This window comes from Lycorma delicatula, chromosome 7 (assembly GCF_047948215.1).
Source record: "Lycorma delicatula isolate Av1 chromosome 7, ASM4794821v1, whole genome shotgun sequence".
Lineage (NCBI taxonomy): Eukaryota > Metazoa > Arthropoda > Insecta > Hemiptera > Fulgoridae > Lycorma > Lycorma delicatula.
The window spans coordinates 69463374-69481199 of record NC_134461.1 but is presented as its reverse complement, the minus strand read 5'-3'; the positions used below and the strand labels follow the sequence as shown (position 1 = coordinate 69481199).

Below are 17826 nucleotides of genomic sequence, written 5' to 3'. Positions count from 1 at the left end.
TTAATGAGAGTACATATTTATATTTCATAACATGAATGGTTTGAAATAGAAAATACAAATAAAGTAACTTAAGTCTACATAACAAACATGTCTATACTTGATAACAGAAAAATCCTACAACAATCAACAGTTAACTATTTTAGGTTATAATAATAAAAACACTCAAATACCCTGTAAAACATAAACAGTATTATAACTATGATTAAAATTAACTAGCTGAATTAGCTAAACCATATAATTAGTACTGTATAGTAACTTCAGTTCTGTCAGGTGCAAAATTGCCATTCTACATTCTAAATTAAATTTTAATGTTTACTTATAATTTTTATTAAAAGTATTGTAAATGAAAACTAAAAATTTCCACTTTCTAATGTATAACTTATATTAAAAAAAAACAAACACTTTTTTATTAATCAATTATTATATATATATTTTTTTTCTTTTCAAATGAATGTTTATGAATCTTATTATAATCTGTATTACTATCATGTAATTATCTGTTTAATTAAGACCTTGTGCATATATTTAGATCTCAAGAACAACAAGATCCCATGACACCCTTACTAAATAAAGTAAGACGTGAAGTGGTTTCTGCTGCCCTCTTCACAAATATGAATATACTGTTATCCTGTTATCATGCTAAGCCTACTGAAATGTACAAAGATATTCAGCCCAACAAATAATTTATTTACTTTGTTCAACATAGGGTCTGACAGTCATTTTTTATGTAACTTCTTCTTAGGAAACATTTATTACATTAATTGATCAAAATAAAATACTTTGACTGTGCTATGCAAATAAATAAATTTAGGACTGTTAAAAATAACCATTATAATGAACAGTTAATAGTTTCTTCAAATAGCTAATATAATTTTTAATAAAATAATGAAATAGTTACACCACTAATTTCAAGAAAATATTTTGAATTGAGGTCAAGAGGTTATATGTTTTACCCTGAATTAATTTCTGTCATGTCTTCACACCCATTCTTCTTGTATTGTTTATTGAATAACAGTATGAGGTCCATAGTAAATGATTTTCTTTAATAGTTAGAATTCCTTCTTGAAATTAATCTACTAATGGATAGCAGCACAATATGATAAGTGAACAATTACATCACATCTCATACTACTGCTTAACTTTCATGAAATTAATCAATTTAATGTTTTCATGTGTATGTCTCTTTTATGTAGTTTAGCTTTTATCAACAATAATAACAGTTTATTTTTAAGGGCTAAATTACAAATTAATTCATTTGAATTTTTTCGCAAAGAATATGCAAGACTAATATAGCTAATATTTAGTTTAAATATACATATAGTTAATATTTAAGTATTACATTAATAAGTAAATAATAATTTATATTTATAAATTAAATTTATTATATTAAGGTTATATTTAATGCATATTGATTAATTTTTTTATAGAGCAACAGATTAAACAATAATTAGGTTGAATAAACTTAAACATATAAACAGAGTAAAGCAGTGTAATAATAAGCACACTCCAATGAATTTCAGTAGTTTATTCATTCTGATTGATGAATGACTTAACTGTCAAATAACAGTAAGATAAAAATGTAGTCATCATATATAATTTTCTGTTATGTCTAATTAAGTTTTTATTCAGGTGTATTAATTAATCTTACATTCTCCAAGTAAATTATACATAAATTAATGGAAATTTTTAATTTCTGCCTTATGTTTTTTATCATGATTCAATATTAATATTATTGCAACACCATCAAAGATTAAAATCTATCAGTAGCTGATTTATTCTATAGTTGATATCTTTCTTTACAGTTAATAATATAAATCAGATTTTTTGAGACTAAAGATTTGAAATGGTAGTAAAATTGCACCAGTAAATCAACTCTCACTATTTTCTGGTAACAATAATGTTCTGACTAAATCTTTACTATATTATCACACAATTAAAATTGGTAAAACAGACAATAATGATTGAGTACTATGAAATGCTAAAAAATTTTGGTTAGTTCTTATAATTTATAGTACACCAAATTTATAGGATCACCAAAAAACCTGGCCTTATTAAAAAAAAAATCTTGATTCTAAAAAAAAACCGATAAAAAAGACTAAAAAAAGATTCCCTGATAAAAAAAAATTGGATTTCTCAGTAAAATCTATCCTCTTCCTTCTTCATTGAGTTTAACATGTTTTAATTTGTATTGGGGCTTTGGCCATATAATTTATAGTTTAAGCAGATTTTTTCGGATGCATTTCAATTCTAGTGGTAGGAAGGATGTTCTTCCTTTGAAAGTTGAAGCCTATTTACTGGTAGGTATTCAATTTCTGGAAGAAAAATAATTTGTTATAGTATGTTTTTGAACTGTTCAGAGGAAAATGTGACCATGGTTTCAATTGGCAAGTTTATATTTATAAAAACCCAACTGGAACCCACAATGTAAAATTTTAATTTATTATTTTTAATAATTACATAGTAAAAATCAAAATAGTGTTTGTGACCAGTAAAATGTTTTGACCTTATAACTGAGATTGAAGAGTAGTTTAATTTTTCATAGATGTGTTTATGATTAGAAATAATAATAAACTACAAGTGTTATGACAAAAGCGGTGTCATGGTGTACATGTTCCATTCAATGCAGAAGGTCGATGGATTAGATCTAACCATCCAATTCATACAAATCCAGCAATTTCTATTTGTTTGATTTCTATTTCTATTTTTTATTAACAATGCAACCCAGGTTGGTAAATTAAAGTAGACTGGACTGTTAGGTCATTTCGTGAACAACAGATATGATTACACTGAAGTGCACCAAAAATTTAGAACACTTGAAGAATACAATAAGGCTCACCTTTTGTATACGACACCAATAAAATTTACACATGTTTTCTTAAATATAAAACTATAAAAGTAAAAAAATTAAATCATTCCTATTTGGAAAGGTATTTATTGCTGGATTAAAAATGTGTTTTGAAGACATTAATGAGAAGAAACTTATAGCTAGACTAGCAATGTAAGTACACATTTTTGTGATGTAGAAGTTTGTTCAGTCCAACTTTTGTCATAATTAGCTAAAAAGTAACATAATTTACTTTTGTATTTTTTTTGACATAAAATTATAGAAAAGATGTAGTTTGTAAATAATATATGGGATGAATTATTATTATGTATAAAAAATTATTTTCAATGACAGGCACTATGAATGAACCTATCCAGGAATTGGAATAAAATGATTTCCTACAATCCATGTAATAAGTTATTTAATTTTAAGCATTTTATAATTTTGCAACATAAAGACAGTATATGCTTATTTTTTATTTACCTCAGTAACAAAAACATTGATTTGAAATGTCTATCAGAAAATTTACACTGTATGTGAAATTTTTCAAGTTTTGAGCTAATAAGTTGTTCAAACAACTTTTTCTGGGCTAGGAAAAATGCATATTTTAATTCTAATGTTACGTAACTAGAAATACAAAATTCTTCAGCAACCATCGTTCACCCAACAATAAAAATATCATTATTTTATTTTTCAAATGACCCTCCTTCCTTATCAATATACTAGCAAATAATAATCCACTTAATTTTTTTTTAGCAAATGAGTTCTTTAAAGATGCAAATATAACCATTATAAACAAAAGAATATTTAAATCTTTAAGAATACGCTACAGTCATGAATGAAATCTTCTTACAGGAAAATTGATTATGGAGGTATTTTTAATTTATGTTTATCATCATTACTTTAATACTAACAAAAAAAATTATCATGTTGTTCATCTGTCAGTTTTGCCTACCTATATACATCTATCTGTACAAATTTGCTTTTAATTGTTTTGAGTGTATTCTCATAATTACCCTGTTTACATATATGTAACTTTTTGTATGATGTTAAGTGAAAATGATCCACAAATTATACAATGTAAAATAAATTAATGAACTAGCATGCAAAACACCAGTTTTAAAATTTCATCATATGCTACATAGGTGGCATATATTCATGTCCTACGGCATTTCTGCATGTGCTATGGACTATTAATTTTTCGAATTTGCAACCATAAAATTAATATAATTCACATCAAATATACAAAAAACTGATAAAGCAAAAGATTAATAAATCAGGGTTTTATCATATTATGAGAAAAGGAAGCCAGCAACTGTGAGAATAAGAAGTGAACAAAAATGGCAGATTATGCATTATACTGGTTATTCATGCAGGACTAAGTGTTAAATTAGATCTTTATTAACCAAGCATACATGAATATACTAGTTCTCAATCATTATTTTAAATTATGTACAATAAAACTTTTAATTAAGTTAACACAATACAACAAAGTTTCTATAACTCAGTCTTTGAAAAAATAACTATGTAAAATATACACATTACATTTAAAAGTTAGTTAAAGAACAGTTCTTTTTACTTCTTCATGTAATCCATTACACTTTTTTTTTTACAAAAACAACTACATATTTTATTACAAAGATCAGATTCATGATTACAAAGCACAAATTAAAACTTATTCATAAATATTGCAGTTTCATCTAGCATTGTATAAATTAAATAAATAAATACAATAAGTTTACGCACTAACTGACAATGAATGGAAAGGATGTAGATAAGGTCTTACTCAACAGTTTGTGGTCATTGGTTTTCACATCTAACATGGATATTTGCAAGGTGGGCATATTCTATTGGTGTTGTCCTTAATACATCTAAATGTATAAACTACACAACAAATAATAATATACAAGATAAAATAGAATTTTCCACTTTTTTTTAAGAAAAGAACAACAATGTAAATCATACAAAATATGATAACTGAGAGAAGGTCACTCTACTTTATCCATTAAGGTATCATATTAGCCACTTTTAAACCACGAGTATACTGATAGTTTCTTAAATATAAGAATTCAACATTAATGTAAGGAAGTTACATTACACAGACATTAATGAATGAAAACTAACACATTGAGTAATGTAAGGTATTTTCTATTAGAAGGCATTATTTTCTATCAATGAAGATGTAGGTCAATATACTAGCAAATAAGTCTAATGTTATGCCAACTGCCAACTGTGTTGTACACAACATGGTTGGCAGTACAATCACCAGCTTAAATGCTAATTCCTTTTTTTGCTAAGTTGTTAATTTCATTTATATCGTTTTACTTTAAAAACAGTTTTTTAAATTTATTTCAACTTCAGTATTATTATTTTTTTGTTTTAATGTATAAATATTAACACTTTGTAATTATTTAATGTAAAAAATATTATATATTTTGATATGTGTAAATTCAACGAAGAGACGTAAATTTTATAGTATTATATGTTATTTTATAAAAAATATCAGTTATAATACTAAGTTGAAAAATTCAATCAGACAGCTATCAATAATTTTTCGGTGTATTGAACTACATTATGTAAAATTTTATTAAGTAAATTATTATTAAAGAGAAAAATTAAAGTCAAATTTACTGCAAATCAAACAATAAAGTGTGGGAGGCACCTAGTATTAGCAGTTGTGAGGCTAATAAGGTGTTTTATACAATTCAAACTTTAGTAATTGCCTGTAATTGAAAAGATACACAGAAAATTATGCTGAAAAACATCATGTTTAGAAAAAATTATTTGCAATTCATTTTTCTTTTATATATACTTTGAATGAAATTTAAATATTGTTTAATTTTAAAAATTCAATAAACACTAATAAATTGTTTTGAATTTATAGTACACATAGTAAAAAAAGTCCTATATAATGTCCTATTTATATAGGACATTATATAGCACTTTTTAATTTTATGGACAGTTTAAGTCCTATATAATAACAGGTAGGGAGGTTTAAGAGGTCTGAGCTTTTTCCAATAGTCACTCCAGCCATTATGCAACTACTAAACAGCAAAAAACATTTATGAATTTGATTCTTGTGCTTTCCTCTTTTCTGTTGCAGATTAATGTTATAAATTACTGAGACAGATCTCACCTACAGTAAATGAAAAAATTGTCTTTAATTTTCTGGTTTTTATCATTTTTAATAAATCTACAATTTACTAAAAATTTTACATTACCATTTAATATTTTTTTTAAATGTTGGATGTCTAATTTCAGTAATAAAATAACAAAAAAATATTATTAGAAATTCTTATTCTTGTATCATACTGCTTTAAGAGATTGATTTTCTATGTAACCCTTTTAGAATACCATTAAATTTTAAGTTAAAAGTAACAAAAAATGTCTCTACAGTATTTTTAGATTAGTATATAAATATGCCTTTAATACTATATATTACTATATAAATGAGATCTTTTTACTTGATTTTATATATAGATTACAATGATTTATACTTACAGTTGAATTTATAAAAATAAATAAATTATAAGTTTTTATTAACTTTTTACTTTAAAGTAGTTCTTTTATTAATGTCATCACTTTTAATTAGAGTAAGATCATTTTTAGATTCTTTTTTATCAAATATTTCATTTTCTTCTTCATCCTCATCAGCAAATTTAATATCACTCTCATCATTGTCTAACAGATCATAATATTCACTATCATTACTTGGTGATTTTTCTACTCTAGTTTCTTTTTCCCTAACACGATAGGCTTGGTGCACTTTAACCGGTGAGTGTGGAACAAGTTTATCGACCATTTTGTAAGTTAAATTATCTTTCAAGCAATTTGTTTGCTCAGAACTGTTATTTTTTTCACTAATTATACTTAAATCAGTGCTTTGTGAAAATCTATTTAAACTATAACAATCTTGAAAGCTTTTTGTGCTGCCATACTTCTCATCAGTATCACTTCTATCATTAACAGGTGTTCTACTACCAGAAATATTATCATTATCAAGAAATCCTGTAGTTTTATCAGAATATTTACTGTTAATAAATTTTAGTGTCATATTTTTCTCATCATCAGTAATAACATCATGATCTCTTTCTAACTCTGTCAATTCTACTCCTGCAGAGACTTCATTAGATAAAAGTCCATTATCAATTTCTTCTTCACTTTCATTTTCATTGTTAATATCACCACCTTCTGTATCATCATCTTCCTCATCATCATCATCATCATCATCATTCCACTGTCCAGGAGCAAAAGGCGGTATCCAGACACAATATGCAGGATCCATACCAATATATGATCCAGGTACCTAAAAAGAAATAAAGTGTTAAAAATTTGATATATTTTCCATGTCTTTGAACTGCTGTTATGGTATTGTATTATTACATTAAATAAATACTCTAAATCATAATATAACTGTCCATAATATTATATTGACTGTGTTTCCAAAAATCATATAGATAGGTTTCAGTAAAAAAAATTAGTGGGTTGTGAAAATTTTTTTAAACATGTGAGTAAACATTTTTATTCAAATTAAAAAAAAATTAGTTCTCAAATATCAATACTTAAAATATAATCTAGTTGTGTTTTTCTTAATGACATTTACAACTTAACTTGCGTAAGTGATTTTCTAAATTCATTTTTTTAAAAAATAAATTAAAAATAAACTATGTTGAAGCAGACTGTGTTATGAATATAGTTTACTTTAAACTGCATTACTCCAAACATATTAGTAGAAGATAATAGCAGAATCTAATCAACATAATCCAAGCCATAAATTATGTTACTTATGTAATCTGTTTATTATTTTATACCTGTAAAACCTTTTTTTTTACATAGTAATAAACAAACTAAAAAAATAGAATATAACAAACAATTTCTTATTATCAATATCGTTAACTACAACTGTAATGTTAGTAAGGCACCATCAGTAAGGAATATCAATATAAATTAAATTATCTCTGGTAACAACCAGAGATAATTTAATTTGATAGAATAGTAACAAGAAATTAAAGTTTGGAAATCCCTGGTACAAATCTCATCTGAAATGGTAGGTATGCTGTTGCACCAATAACATAAGGTACTGCTTCAGCATTTGCTTGGCAGGATGAAGAGGAACTATGAAAAAAATCTGAATCATATAAACATTATTAAGTATAAAATTAATGAATAATAGAGGAAAGTAATAGTCTGTTTTATTAATATTAATAGCCCACAGTAATATTAAAAAAATAAATAATTGTATGAAGTAATGTAAATGTAACTAGGTGAATATAAATAAATTATTATTATTATTTCAGGTTCATGAATCCTGGTCAGGATTGGCATCTCTTTAACATTACAAAATTTCTACTCCAAATATATCATCAACCATATATTTTGGTTGATGATAAATCACCACATTAAGCTTTGAGCTTATATGGTGAATGTTTACGCCAATGCGTAAAGTTGTTTTATTCCAATAAATTCAAGGTTATGGCCGAGTCTTGTAGTTTACAGGCTTGGTAAATTTATTTCGCATTTTTCTAAGGCTTATCATACGTATATTTTTAAAATAGGTTGTTTGGGTTTGTTTTCGATATCAATTTCTCTAGGCTCCAGTTTGACTTACTGTTGCATCATCATATTGGTGCCAGCTTATTTCTATCATGCATTATTTATTGCTGTTTAGTCTTAATATATATATTATTCTTAAGGGTTTTTTATTCTCAACCAATTTCAATATTGTCATAGTTCCTAAAAGTCTATTTCTCTTTGTCTGCCCTGATGTCATTTCTTCAACTTGCGAATTCAGAAATTATTTTATCAGTCTTATGTAATTCTTTAGTGGTCTGCTTGCTTGTAAATTATTTTTGTTTTGTCTTCGCTCACGAATTCCACACGTTTTCTCTAATCGTTCTCATACTAACACTTAGACACTACTCTTGTTGTCAACACACTCTTCTGTCCATTGCGTTGTTAGCTTCCCCTACTTCTCACCACGCCAGCTTTGTTCATTCCAGTTCAGTATTTCATGTTGTTTGGATGTACAGGCTGGTCCCCGCGAGGACCAACTTGCGGTTCTCTCTCGTATAATGTTTAAGTACTTTCATCGCATTCATACTCTCATAAACGTTGTAGTATTTCTCTGTCAAAATATTCTCTAGTTCTACTCGCCAGTGTTTTGTGATTTCACCGATCTCTATGTTTTTGTTTTGCCTTGTTTCTTTGTTAAGTTAATCTTCAAATTCTGTAGTATATTACGTCTCTCTGGAAAGTGTTTCAATCGCTACAAACTGCCAATTCTATCGACGCCAAATCTTCTCCAGCTACTGATTATATTCTTCATCGATGCAAATTCTCACCAAACTCGTCGCTACATATCTGAGGTGCTACGAAGTATTCAACTTCTAATCACAAATTGTTACCTCTGTTATTTTTGATTCGCCATTACAGACTATGCCAAGGATAAACTGTATGTATATGTGCACTTTAATTTCACGAGTTCATTTTTACCAATATTCATGTGTGATTAAGCCATGTTCAAATCATTCATTATTTATTATAGTAAACAGTTACGTTATTAGTAAAATTTGTGAAACATTCAGTTAATCGTACATTATGCATTTCAATTTCAAGTTTGGTTTAAAAAAACCGTCTATTGACTTAAGTGCAATCACGAAAGGTGGCTTAGATAAGGTTATGTTATTATGTCATGTGCAACATATTTTATGTGCTTGCTTATTACAATTTGTTTTTATTGTAATTAACTCTATCATTTAATCTAACTTAATTTGTTAATCGCAGAGATTAATTATTATCTGCTCATGAACTGAATTCATATTACTTCTCTTAAATTAATCTAAAGAAAATAACTCCTGATGTGAAGTTAAGTTTTTGGACTTCTTTATAATTTCATATTTTCAAAAATGCTTATTTACAAAAATGAACTCTATTTATATGTTTACTTATTTCAATTTGATTATTGTAATTAACTCTTTTTTTATACTGGAAGATTATCGTGGCCTTTTTTTATACTAAACTAGAATTACATGTTTTAATTATTTAATGTTAAGTTTGATGATGTTCATAATTCAGAAAAGGCCAGTGCCAATAATAAGATTTACTGTAGTTTATTTTTCTAAGTTAATGACATTTGTTCATTGCTAGTTCCTGGATAAGCACTAAGCTTTTAGATAAGACATCATCAGTAATAACCCAATAATAATAATTGTTCTGATACCTGTTAGCCAGCAGAGTTTTACCAAAAAAAAAAATGAGTATGAATGAATCTTTTTTCAAAAACTATCATTCTTATCTTGTAGACTGTGTTATCAATGAATCATATAAACTTTGAAAAAAAAAAATTAAAACTGCTTTTCTCTTGAATGGTATAAATGTAATGAGTTAATATATGAAAAACAAAGCAGTGATAACTTCTGTGCTATCTCACATTAAAATATTTTTAATATTCTTTCTTCTTGCCTGTTTCAATAATGAGGATAAATCAGAACAACTCTATAAAGTACATAGAACCTGACTAATCAGACCTATTATACCTAATAATGTAGCTTGTCTATGTTTTAAAATATTTCTCATGTTTTTAATATAAATATACAAAAAATCTTAGATGAGTATATACTTTATTCACAAAAATCACATAAAACTTATCACAAAAAAAAACTCCCAAGAATAAGAAACAGAAAAAATTATTCTATTATTTATATGAAATGCTACCCGTGTTACTTTGAAAGCATTTGTAATTTAATAAAAATTTAACATTTAGTTATTTAATTTTTAATAATAATAATACAGTAAAGTCTGTGAGTAGTGTAAAAGTAATGGAGCCAAAATATATGTTTGATGTTTAGATACATCTGTAAAGTGGAGGCCTGAAAAAAATTATTACAGTTCTGGTAAATTACAAACCACTTTCATAATTTTACCACACATTGTGGATAGTGTTGTTGAATTAGTTAATTTACAATCAGGCAGCACAATAAGTCTACAATGTACGGCTTTCAATAATAGCCACCATATATTATTTTAGAATGATAAAATACTGTGTGTAAAAGTGAATATGCTATATTTATTATTCAGTTACCATTTCAGTTCACATTAATACAATACAAACTAAATACAAAACAACAAAAATTGTGTTATATATGTTCAAGATTAAAGAAAAATTGAAGAGATTGAAATAATTTAATACAAATGATAATTTTTTAAAAACAAACATTTTTTCATAATTCATTTTAAATGAAATAAATATACTTATTTTTGCATTTAATAGAAAATTAATATTATTCCACATCAGAATTAGGTTTGTCTTTTTTTGATTTGATTAAATCCTTTAAAGGTAAAACATAGATTTCTTAATTAAATGATGCAGTTTTTGTTGGATCTCTGTTACCATACTCCCAATTTCAAATTCCACATCATTACTTTCATCATTTTATTTTGAAGTACCAGCTATAAAAGTCTAAAATATTCCCTGTGTTCTTTTTAATAACTTCTTTCAATATTAGTTATTTATGTCCATGTTGCAACCTAGGCTATTCATTAATCTACTGCATTCATAATCTTGATATCATTTATGTTTACATAAAAATTGTGATTCAAGAGGAAAGGGAAACAATTTGGGAGCTGATTCTAGAGCTTGAAATATGGAAAAACAATCATAAAAATATATGTCTGAAAATGCTTTGTTATCGAGTTATGGCCAGCAAACTCCTTATTTCAAGCTTTAGAGTAATGTAGATGAAGGTGGTGATGGTGGTGGTGGTAATATCATTAATTGAAATACAAAGTTACTTACAGTACTAGCATTTTGTACATTGTAGTCATAATAGTCCAACTCTAAGTCAGTATCTGGGCCAAGACTAAATTCAGAACCAGCAAGTAGCTTTGCAAGATTCCGTTTCTCTTTACTTTCTTTTGGATTAATTCCTCTAATACTAGAAACTGGTGATGAAGTTGCCTGAAAAAAAAAAAAAACTTAAACTAAGCTTAAAAGAGCATATAAAAATGAGCTTAAAGAAACAAAAACATAACTACGTAATTAAAAAACTTTACAAAAGTATGGTAACTGAATTTAACAGGACCACTTAAAAAGTTTGTAAATTAAACTATAGCATTAATGATTAATGAACTATAAATTAAATGTGAAACAAACAAAAATTCCTGCTTGTTAAAATACATAGGTCCACCACTTAAAATATCTACTGTTAAAATAAAGATTTCAAAATCTAACCTGTGTAAGAATTAACAAATATTTTAACTGTGAATGAGCAAATTTTTATAATTTACTTTACCTTTGCAAATTAACTTTTTAAAAAAATTGAGTGCTTGCTAAAGTAGTATCAAGCTAGCAGTACTTCTTATAATATCTCAAGTTAAGATGCAGTCATCACAGTTTAACTTTCACAAGAATTTGGTCTTTCATAAATATAAGTGAACCATCAAATTAAGTTTCTCCTAATGTGGCATCTAAAAATGACCAATTCCTATGAAAGTTAGAACTTGCATTTGTTCTTACTTGACTTATTGAAGTAATGCTTCAATATTGATGTCAAGTTAGCAGACCTTTAGTTTATATATTGTGATAGTAATTATATGGAGATTTCCTCCAAATTACTAGTATAAAGGTTTAGCAGCACGGTTTTTTCCATCTTTAGTAAATGAGATAGTTTTGAATAATTATATAAAGCAGAACCTATGTGTAAGATAGTTTTCTAGTGTAGTGAAAACTGCATGTTCAGTCATTTATACGATTCTTTTTTTTGATATACCTTCTGTAAGTATGGTTTTATTTAGAAACAGGTAGCTGCTTGTGATTTGTATATTATCAATTATTTTTTCAATTTTATAGCCAATATACTTGTATTAATTTTTTATATTTATTATAATAAAGAAAATAATTTGTCACCTTATAAGTATGAAATTTATGTATACCAAATTACAAATTTGGTATATGTTTTTCTTATTTTCTTATTTGTATATATGTGCTTTTTTATTTTTCTGGGGTACTTGTCCTAACCTACTGAGTTGCTCTAGTGGTGAACTCATCATTGCAAATCAGCTGATTTATAAGTCGAAAGTTCTAAGGTTCAAATCCTAGTAAAGGCAGTTTCTTTTATATGGATTTGCATACTAAATCATGGATATCTGTGTTTTTTGGTGGTTGGGTTTAATTAATCACACATGTTAGGAATGGCCAATTTTGAGACCATGCAAGACTATGCTTCACACATATCCTCTGAAGTAATACATTACAATGGTTCCAGAGGCTAAAGAGAAAAAAAGAGGAGTCCTTGTCCTCCTTGTACAATAATTCTTACCTGAAAATTCGATTGGAAAACTGCTTTACCTTCTAAATTGAAAATTCGATTGGAAAACTGCTTTACCTTCTAAATTTTTTTATCAAACTATTACATCAAACAAAGCATCTTTTTTTATCATCATATTACATCAAACAAAGAGATTTAAATATTTCCTTAGAACTTATTCAGAAAATACAGCTTAAGTTTTCCATTGCTTTAATTTATTCAGTGCTTAAAGTGTAGTGCAAAGTATTAAGCTCTGTTGTTCAGATTACACCAATCATCAATTAATAAGTGTTTTGGCAACCGCTGAAAGAACTGGCATTACTTTTCAGGAATATTGTTTAGTTGGGCCTCTTCACTAATCAACTGTGACAACTTTAATTATACAGTGATCTTAAAGGTTCAGCAGGCTTATAATTTTTAGTGAGATATCAGTATCGATATTATATAAATATATTTTATCTATTGCATACTAAATTTTTGATATATGTTATGTTGTATTCTATACCTGAAGACTCATGAAACTTTCTGAATGATAATGATAATATTAAAATTTTAATAAATAAAAAAGAATTCAACATACGTTGGTTAGTGAAGAAGAGACACTAGAACTAATACTAGGTTTAACTCCATTGCTATTTCGACGTTTAGATGAATAACTAGATGGTGGTCTGTGATCATAAGATTTAATACTAGCATTTCCTCCATCTTCAGAATCTTCAGGTCCCTCATCAACGGGACTCACAGGAGACTTGAATCTAAAATAAAAATATAAAGACAGAAATACAATTAATGATAAAAAAAGAAAAAGTAAATACACTGATAAAAAAAGTTTATTATTTATTAATTTTAATTTGAAATAACTGTATTAACAATAGACCAACATTTAAGCATTAACTCCTTTAATTGGTGGCTCCTAATGCATGCTGTATATTAATATGATAATTTTTTTTTCACTTATCACTTTCTTATATAAAGTTACTTGATGTCTGTTTTTAGTTCTTTTTAGAGAGCTTAGTTTCGTGTTGTTTTACAAAATTTAATTTTAAACATAATTTAAAACATAAAACTATAATGATGTAAGTTTGTCAGGTTAATAATTGATATAAAATGAATTCCTCTGAATTTTATATATTTGTTAGATAATGAAACTTTATAAAACTAATGAAATTCTATTTTTTGTATTAAAATTTGAATTATTAAAATTGTTCTAATTATTCCAAGGAGAACAAGCTTGTCAATCAATTGTTACCATTTAATTTAATGTATTAATTTTTTGGTACCTATTTCTCTGATTATGATATGATCATAATAATAATAACGTAATACATTCTTGTATACATATTACTTTTTTGTTTTAATAGACCATTGTTTCTTAATATTGGTTATTTAACCAGAAGAAAAATTTTAAGTAAAGTTACAATAAAATGTATATTCTATTATTCAATGATGCACTTGAGAGAATCTGTTTAAGTTTGCAAAACTTTTATTTAGGTTTCTCATCGGATATTTAATAAATCCTTACATTTAGGCATGTCTAAATCCCCTAAAACAATGAACAAAATCAAAATCATTCCTAGTCACATAAAATAATTTACATAACTAGATGTGTCATTTTATGTAACGTAACACAGTATAACTTAAACATAAGTGTGCATCAATTGTTAATCATATAAATTGCCACCAAGATATTCAAAAGAGAAGGTTACAGTACTATTTTGCTTTCAATTCAAATTACCTCTTAATAACAGAAATCACACTGAGAAATGCAGCAATCTATAACTGAGAATAAATGATTTAAGCACAGCACACCACTACACCATTCAGTCAGCCAGATCAAATAAATGAGAGAATCAACATTTAAAAATAATCTTTTAAAAATTTTAAAACCATATTTTTTTTTGTTTCCAATCATTTGATTGGTTTGATGCAGCTCTCCAAGATTCCCTATCTAGTGCCACTTGTTTCATTTTGATATACCCCCAACATCCTACATCCCTAACAATTTGTTTTATATATTCCAAACATTGCCTCCTGCACAATTTTTCCCATCTACCTGTTCTTCCAATATTAAAGCGACTATTCCAGGATGTCTTAAGATGTGGCCTATAGGTCTGCCTCTTCTTTTAGCTATATTTTTCCAAATGCTTATGTCTTCACCAATTTGCCACAATACATTTTCAATTGTTACTTTATCCAACCACCTGATTTTTAACATTCTCCTATAGCACCACATTTCAGGAGCTTCTAATCTTTTCTTCTAAGGTACTCCGATTGCCCATGTTTCACTTCCATATAAAGCTATGCTCCTTCAAACATATACTTTGAAAAATGCTTTCCTGATGTTTAAATTAACTTTTGATGTAAGCAAATTATATTTCTGACTGAAAGCTCATTTCACCTGCGCTATTCAGCATTTTATATCACTCTTGCTTTGTCCATCTTTAGTAATTCTACTTCCCAAATAACAAAATTCTTCTACCTCTATTGCCTTCTCTCATCTTATTTTTATACTCAGTGGTCCATCTACTTTATTACATTTCATTACTTTCATTTTGCTCTTGTTTATTTTCATGTGGTAGATCTTGTGAAGGACTTCATCCATACCATTCATTATTTCTTCTAAATCTTTTTTACTTTCGACTAGAATTACTATCTACTGCTACTAAATTACTACTAAATCTACTGCTACTAAATTACTATTACTGCTACTAAATCGTAGCATATTTATCTTTTCACCTTGCACTGTAACTCCAGATCTAAATTGTTCTTTAACATCATTAACAGCTAGTTTTATGTACAGATTAAAAAGTAACAGGGTTAAGGAACAACCTTGTCTGACTCCCTTTTTTATTACCGCTTCTTTCTTATGCTCTTCGATTATTACTGTTGCAATTTGTAACATTTACATTTACTGTAAATGTTAGCAATTGTTTTTCTATCTCTATAATTGAACGCTGAACTTTTTAAATGCTGAACATTTTATTCCAGTCTATGTTATCAAATGCCTTTTCCAAGTCTATAAATGCCATGCATTTCAGTTTTTTTTGTTTAATCTTCCTACTACTATTAATCTGAGCGCTAAAACTGCTTCCCTTGTCCCTATACTTTTCCTGAAACCAAACACTTCTTCCACTCTCCTCTCAATTCTTCTGTGTAGAATTCTAGTTAAGATTTTTTATGCATGAGTAGCTAATTGTACTGTATTCTTTACATTTATTTTATTTTATTTACATTTACATTTTTCTGCTCCTGCTTTCCTTGGCATCATGGCAATAACACTCTTTTTGAAGTCTGACAGAACTTCCCTTTTTTTTGAAAATGTTACACACCAGTTTGTATAATCTATCTTCTTTCTTTTTCCTGTTTAGCCTCCAGGAATTACCGTTCAGATATTACTTCAGAGGATGAATGAGGATGATATGTATGAGTGTAAATGAAGTGTAGTATCTTATACAATCTCAGTTTGACCATTCCTGAGATGTGTGGTTAATTGAAACCCAACCACCAAAGAACACCGGTATCCACAATCTAGTACTCAAATCCAAATAAAAATAACTGACTTTACTAGGACTTGAATGCTGGAACTCTTGAGTTCCAAATCAGCTTTTTGGGAAGATGTGTTCACCACTAGACCAACCTGCCGCAGCAGCGGGAAGTTACTGTGTTTACTGAATTTTATTTTATTGTAGTGTGTATTTCATTTGTTTTATTTATGTTTTTGTGTTTATATTGCTGGCGGGATGGCATACACGATCACTGCGACCGTGTGTAGGAAGGCCACGAACAGCGGTGACGAGGCCGAAGAATGAGACGGATGGGAAGAATAGACTTTTATTAATTATGTATTCTGTATAGGTGTGTTACTAGGCTTAACTGCGTTTTCCTGATGGCGGCTAAGTGGTGGTGTGAGTGTGTTTTATTACTTGTGTTGTGTCCTGCGGATGGGTGAAAAAAAAAAATAAATAAATAAAATACAGGGGGCGAATCGTGGTCGCCGTGCAGGGCCAGGGAGGCAGCCTGGATGCAGAGGGCGCTTTGGCTCCTTCATATGCAAGAATGAAGGTCAGTTGGGGTGCTCCGATGATGCATTTGGGACCATCAGGTGTGAGAGGGGGGACGCGGCGGTTTGCCGGCTTCGCGCAATGCGTAGCCGGAAACCTAGTGTAGGGACGGGAAGGGTAGCCTCTAAGTGGAAGGATGTAGTGGTCGTCCAGAAGGGAGGGCTGCTGCATCTTGATGAAACTGAGAGGACCCCGATGGGACGCCAAAGAAAAGGCAAGACAGGGGGGCAGTCGACTGCCACGACACTCCGACATTCCTGCGTATAGCCTAACGGCGGCGGCTGGGGATGTTGGGGGTGTTTAAGAACAAAAAAAAAAAAGGCAGGCCACGTTTGGAATATGTAAAACAAATTGTTAGGGATGTAGGATGTAGAGGGTATAGTGAAATGAAACGACTAGCACTAGATAGGGAATCTTGGAGAGCTGCTCAAACCAGTCAAATGACTGAAGACAAAAAAAAAATTTTTTCACGTTTAGTGGTTTTACAGAGATCTCTGTTTCTTTAATAAAATGTTATTTAAATGATAATTTAAAATATTAAAACTGTAAAAGTGTATGTTTACCATCTCAGACACTGAGTGAGGTAATATACTATTACTACAATCTGTTGTTTTTGAAATCATAATTTGAATAGATT

The 17826-nt window shown here is 28.2% G+C and overlaps 1 protein-coding gene across 1 annotated transcript in view; it reads right to left on the bottom strand.

Moving 5' to 3' along the window:
* Positions 1-6371: 6371 nt before the first annotated feature.
* Positions 6372-17826, bottom strand: part of gogo (thrombospondin-1 like protein golden goal) — a 97248-nt gene continuing 85793 nt past the window's right edge. Inside the window, exons 12-14 of the mRNA XM_075372018.1 lie at positions 13709-13883; positions 11619-11780; positions 6372-7130 (exon numbers count right to left, since the gene is read on the bottom strand). Coding sequence (XP_075228133.1) covers positions 6372-7130; positions 11619-11780; positions 13709-13883 — 1096 coding nt within the window. The remainder of the gene's footprint in view (positions 7131-11618; positions 11781-13708; positions 13884-17826) is intronic.